Below are 6,579 nucleotides of genomic sequence, written 5' to 3' on the forward strand. Positions count from 1 at the left end.
TCTGCCACCAGGTATGGCTCGTCTTCCATTTCTGTAGGCGAATCAAGATGAGCCGGTCACCTTCACTGCCACATCTCCAACTTGAAACGCGGTCACCTTTACTACCATATCTCCAATTTGGAATGAGTTTGGGTGTTGCACATCTACTTGATTCTTAGACTAGTTGTCTTTGATTGAGACGACTTCTAAATTTTTGATAAAGCATTTGAAAGGACCAGCAACCCATTCACATCTTCTAGTAGCGGCTGGGTTGACGATCGGGTCAAGTACCCGGCCCTTGACGGAAGGTGGGTTGACTGATTATAGAAAGGGTTGTTCAATAAGACTTACTTGGGTTCAGAATATTCGAATGTACGTCGATGGGATCCCCCCAGGTTGATGCATCACATTGGCAAGCTGTTGATACGGCAACAAATAATCTTCGAGGTTGGACGGCTTGTTGGAAATCCTTTCAGGTATAGACACTGGCAAATGACATACTCCTAGCTTTGCTTTGTTGTCATGCACCCACGAACGGCCCAGAATCATATCATAATTCGGGCATTTTTTAAAAATATGAAACTTGCCGCGTGTTAGAGCATCTCCTATCTTGATTTCGAGATTAATGTACCCGTAAGCATTTTTTGATTCTCTTTCAGCGTTTTTAATCATGGTTGGGCAATGAACAACTTCCTACTTCAAAATCCTTGCAGCTCTCAGAGTCTTGACGGTAACAACATTGAAGTCAGAAGCCGCGTCGATCAACGTGTTTTCGAATTCGACGCTCTTCAGGTGAGTAGTAGCCAGCAGTCCCCAGTTGCATTTTCCAACAGCGCCTTCTTAAGGAGGTTGGGGCTTTCGACTGAAAACAACCGCTTGCCCGACACAATGCGATTGAGGGATGCGAATATGTCTTGACGCTGTGCTCTGGAGAAATAAAGAATTTCACATACACGCTCCATCATGGATTGCACGGCTTTGTGGACAGAGTCCTCAGAAAGTGTGCAACTTCTGACTGGAAGAGGGTCTCTGTGTACTCCCTCAGTGCCTAGTTGAATCTCTCCTGCATCTATTTTTTATTTGAAAATGTGCTTCAACTTGTTGCATTCATTTGTGGCGTGATTGACGAACCTGTGGAAGCGGCGGTATTTTGGATTTGCCATCTCTTCCTCAGTTGGTGGGCGTCTGACAGGAGGTAGCTTGATAGCATTATCCTAAATCCATGCTTCCAGGAGATCAATTACTTCTTCCATTGGGAATGGGAAGTCAGGAGCAGTATCTCCGGGCTCTTGTTGTTGCGCAGGCGTTTTAGCTGGTGCTTTCCGTGGTTGAGATGCCTGATGCGCGGGTGCTGCACGTTTGGGCTGTTGTTCCGCCGCTGGAGCTTCATTCTTTACTCCTTCACCTACTACACTTACAGAGGGTCCAGCATTTTATTGTTTGTTGATGAGACGTCTGCTTCCTCGAGTCTCACGTGAATCTTTGTTTCTGGAGGGTCTTGTCCTCTCAGTAATGCTGGTGCTATCGTGGCCGAGCGTTTAGCGGCTTCATGAAGTACAGAAAAGGTTTGGAAACGCAAGTTCTCCATTAGAGCGCGATAGATGGGTACCATGCCATTAATACATGACTCTACCAACTGTTTTTCAGTCACGTTCGGATCGTGACAATCCAATGCTTGAATCCTGAATCTCTTGATGTAATCATTTGGATGCTCATTGTTTCGTTGGAACATTCTCCCCAAGTATGAAAAGGTGATTTCTCGGATACGAAGAAATACTTATTGTAGAAAGCAGTTACCATCTCACACCAGTTGTATATGTTGTTCGGTGCAATGTTGTTGTACCAGGTGTACGCTCACCGGGTAAGTGACTTTGAAAAATCTTTCAGGCGAAGGACATGATTGTATTCGTGTTCTCCTAATGACTCCAGAAAACGAGAGATGTGTTCACGAGCATTGCCAGTTCCGTCATAAAGGGAAAATTGAGGAGAAGAGTATCCTCTCGGGAGAGGGACTCTTTGCACATCATGAGGATACGGAGGTTGGTATTGGTGCATGTCCACCAGATTTTCCTTGCCTCGATTTTGGAGGAGACGCTTCAGGTCCTCACGTGTGACGAAGTTTGGCGTCTGATTCCTTTCTCTTGAGCGCTCAGGAGAAACACGAACTTCTTCATCTATGAAGGCACACCCTGTTGAATCGCTTGCGCCAGGACTATTGAAAGTACTCCTAATTGGCTCCATGGGTTGACACGGCTCTTTTGGTAGTCGCTTCGTTAGCGTCTTGAGGAAAGTGAGTGCATCCTTATGAGTTGTAGCCATGTCTGTCTGAGCCTTAGCAAGAACCTCTTGTATTTCTATAAAATCGACAATAGTAATAGGGGTTGGCCTCCTCTGGATCCTCCAGTCTCTCGTCCTGATGGTGGAGTGGCAATAGCTCTAGTAACGACCGGGGGCGCTACGCTCGAAGAAACATTGGGGTGGAGGTCTCTGGTGATTGGAGGTGTCACGCCTAAGGGGATGTTTCCTGCGCCGCTGGTGTTGGTGGTTGAAGACGCAGTACCACGAGATGCGTTGATCGTATTGGTAGGCGGTACATTGGTGTCACCGACAGGAATGTTGACACTAGGGGTGTTGTCAGCGCTAGTAACATCGGGATTTGTCGCTGATCCAGACCTAAGATCCACCATCTTGAATTTGAGGGAATTGAAATGAAATTGAAAATTGATCTTGCAACCGAGAGATTAATCTTCCACTGTGGTCGCCAGCTGTTTTGGGGTAAAAACTGATTATGCTATTTTTGGTAAATTTTGGTGTGTTGATGAGAAACGAATTTAAACCCTAAACAAATGCAATGCACGGGAGTACTTTTAGATTCGAAAGATCAATCTGTAAGACTCTGGCCTAAACCAAGAAATGGTCATTCCAGATTCAATTCGGTCACAAGGTGAAGGAGAAGGGTTGATCTTAGGGAGGGAAGCGAAGAAGGTGTTTGAGATCAGAATGTTGAATTATGAAGGTGTGGCTGTTTTATGACTTGTATCAGAAAATGGTTTCCGTCTACTTGTGTTGATAACACTTGTGTTTTGAAATAGGCTGAAAACGTATTTATATAAGTCATTGAGCGCACCCTGATCTCATAGGAAGTAGAGGAAGTTAAGTAATTGAGAAGTGGAGTTGTGCGGAAGGTGGTGATCATCATGTTTCCGTTATGAGGGAAGACTGATCAGACTTTCAACCACTACTCTCATTACTGTTAACCGTCTGTCTTTCCCGATACTTTCTCGTAATGGGCGCATTGCACGCCGCACGCTGTAAACGGACAAACTAATACCCAGTGAGCATCCCCCAGTTTGTGATATGTTTGATGTCTCGAGTGAATGGGTCAAGTCGCGAGACCTGCCGCTAATAGCAGCACATAGTGCTTTTAGGTTAAATAATAAAGTTATTTGTGAAATCAATGTTTATGAAGCATTGTTTATAATCGATGCGTATAAAGCATCGCTTTTTAAATAAGCATCTGAAAATAGTCGATGTGCTAGAAGCATCGCTGTTTTAGAGCTCGATAGAATCAGTCAGGCATTGAGAGTCTTAAAAGAAGTAGCACGACCGGCCACTTTTGGGTTATCGTTTGAAGACCCTATGGACGATCTATAACTTGGTCGATCGCTCCCTGTGAATGAGGGGTGGCCGGTGATCACGGCGTCACCCTGTTGGCCATCTAGAATCCGATCTGAACCGTCCGACCAGGCTAGCGAAGTTGGATGGACGGGATGATTTGCGGCAGTTGTACGCTGTCGTTGATTGTATTTTAGGGTTTGAATCCATGCAGCCACCCTACGATCAGTCCAAACTATTCGTTGCCACTGACTTGGATAGGACGATTAGGTACACACACAGATGGGTTGCTGGTGAGTGTGAAAGCATCTTGTTGGCCTCCTGAAATTAGATATAGGCTGTCTGACCAGGCTGGCAAAGATGGACACTCGTGATCGATTTGCGGCAGCTGTGTAACACCGCTTATTCAATTTAGGGTTTTATAAGCGCGCGATCGCCCTACTTTGGGTAAGCGGTTCGACGTGCTTATGGATCACCGCATGTAATTCGATCAGCTGGGAATAGAGGTGAGCCGTGGGCGATCATGTTTGCGCTTCTTTGATCGTCTATAATTAGATCTAAGCCACTCAATTTAGCTGGAGAAGATGGGCGGTCATGATCGATTTGCGGCAGTAACATACTGCCGCAAACACCAATTAGGGTTTCAAAGTAGCACGTTCACCCTACTTTAGGTGAACGATTCTATACGCTCTTAGCTTACCGTGAGCACGTCGATCAATCATAGGTGTAGTTGGGTCGCCGGTGAACACGCCAGCGCTTCTTTGATCGTTCAAGATGTGATCTAAGCCGTCCAACTAGGCCGGATAAGTTGGACGGATGCGATGCGTTTTGAGACCGTTTTTTCCGGTGTTAGCTCGTTTGAGCTATTTTTAGACAGCGCAATCACCCATGTTTTGGTGAACGTTCAAGGAGGTAGCGGACGAGCTAAAGGAATTTCAACCGACAGGGATGCTAGTGGGCTCGCCGGTGTTTATCATGACGATCGCCTAGTTCCGTTAGGAGTAGGCTAGGCCTGATAAATTTTGTGGCAAAATCATGTGGCCGTGATCTTTTCTTAAGACTGATATGAACAGTCTAGATTTCCCTTAAGGAATTTAAACGCATTCGATCGCGCTAAATTTTAACTAAAAGGTGTGTTAACACGCTAATCTCTTTGTCAGAGGGTGGTGTATCCTACGCGAGTGTTTTCATGCAGATATCAATATTGACACTTCGGGAGATTCGTGCTACTCTGCTGCGACTGAACATTAATCGTCATGTCATGACAACATTAAAAGTTCAGCTGGGGAACATAGCATAGGAAAATTCTAAAAGGGCCATGCATTAGTAAATAATGCAATAGATTAAAATTTACAGAATATCTGGGATTGTTGCTTCATGCACCATTCTTAAGGGTGCATACGGTACGGTTCGACTCGATTCTTGTCGAGGCCGAGTACCTGTACCTCCCTAGTCTCGGTTCTTAGTTTTTGGACCGGTACTTGTACCTTGTACCTTGTTCCTCGGTTCCGGTACCATTCGGGACAAGTATGGTACCAGGGACGGTTCCGGTACCAGCCGGTAATTTCTGCCAGCATTCCAAACATATTTTCTAGTATACTTTAAGCATTCTAGGATATTAGAAAGGTACAATCTTATGTACATTCTGCAACATACAAAAATAATTTTGGCCTTGTTTAACCAATCCAGCATGGGTACATGCAGATAATACCCCAACATACGTTATATGATGGGGTTCAATTTTAAGCGCAAGCATCTCCTCAAACAGTTCAATAGCTTCTAATCCAAGACCATGTTGCGCTAAATCTATAATCACAGACGTCCATGAGACATTATCTCTCATCCAAGAAACCTGACTGAAAACCCGTTTAGTATTTTCAATACTTCCAGCTTTAGCACACATGGAAATTAGAGCATTTGTTGGAGAAACTGAAGATTCCGCTCCTGATCTCAAGGCACTAGCGGGAATCTGCTTTCCATGGTTCAGCGAAGCCAAGCTTGAACATTCACTCAGCATGACAGATAACGTGAAATTGTTAGGCTTCGGTCCATAGCTAAGCAAACATCTAAACAGCTCTACATCATCATTATTTAATCCATTCTGCACATATCCTACTATCATGGCAGTCCATGCTACCACGTCTGGGTCATTCAGCGAATCAAAGAAGTTTCTATTATGCTTTACATCTCCAATTTTAACATATCCATCAAGCAGAGTTGTCATTGATATGACATTGAGATTCGAAACCATGCCTATATCAACAAAATACTAGGGTAGATACGAGAGGAAGAGCCAAGGAGGTGGTGTAACTGGTGTTCCTTCTTAGAGAGAGAGGCGCTGCAAAGAAGGAGGAGGAAAAAGAAAATGAAAAACTCTTTGACCGAAAATTTCTATATATACCACCATCAGATTAAATCCCTAAATCTAATGGTCAGTATTAGTCGGTACAAACTGGACGTGATGGTATGGGACATGAATAGAGCCGTGTACTTGTACCCCCTAGAGAACAGTTCTCAATTTTTGGACCGGTACCTATACCTCCTTCCTCGGTTCGAGACAAAACTAGGTACGGTTCCACCAGTTCCGGCACGGTTCCTATACACCCTTAACCATTCTGGATAAATTTCAATAAATATGTTGAATTGCTCAATACATATGTAAGTGAAAAGGTTCATGCAGTCATCACTTCCAAATGGCTTTTGTTCCTTTGAAGGACGACGACGTATTAAAATACATGGTTTCACGATTTTAGCCCTAAACCGAAAACCACCATCAACAGTATTGAATCGAGAAATTGAGATATAACTCCTTGATATAATTTTTATTAAGATTGAGTCTGACTGTCTAGTTGATTCTCTGAAAAGTATATTGGAGTTAGTACATACAGATTGCTAAGCGAATTATTGGGTGAGGTTGTTAGACCCCCACTTTTTCAAACATGCCCTGCAGTGTTGAATTATTATTATGCTAGTTGAAGCAAGAAT

General features: G+C 44.1%; 1 protein-coding gene across 1 annotated transcript; it reads right to left on the minus strand.

The window, feature by feature from the left end:
* Positions 1-5,212: 5,212 nt before the first annotated feature.
* LOC113324842 (pentatricopeptide repeat-containing protein At2g22070-like) lies at positions 5,213-5,818 on the minus strand. The gene has a single exon (XM_026573127.1). It carries the CDS (start codon positions 5,816-5,818, stop codon positions 5,213-5,215), a length of 606 nt encoding a protein of 201 aa, XP_026428912.1.
* Between the last annotated feature and the right edge of the window lie 761 nt (positions 5,819-6,579).

This window comes from Papaver somniferum, chromosome 11 (genome assembly GCF_003573695.1).
Source record: "Papaver somniferum cultivar HN1 chromosome 11, ASM357369v1, whole genome shotgun sequence".
Classification (NCBI taxonomy): domain Eukaryota; kingdom Viridiplantae; phylum Streptophyta; class Magnoliopsida; order Ranunculales; family Papaveraceae; genus Papaver; species Papaver somniferum.

Bases quoted from the DNA above. Each gene is read 5' to 3' on its own strand.
- LOC113324842 (XM_026573127.1), bottom strand. From the start codon at position 5,818: ATGACAACTCTGCTTGATGGATATGTTAAAATTGGAGATGTAAAGCAT.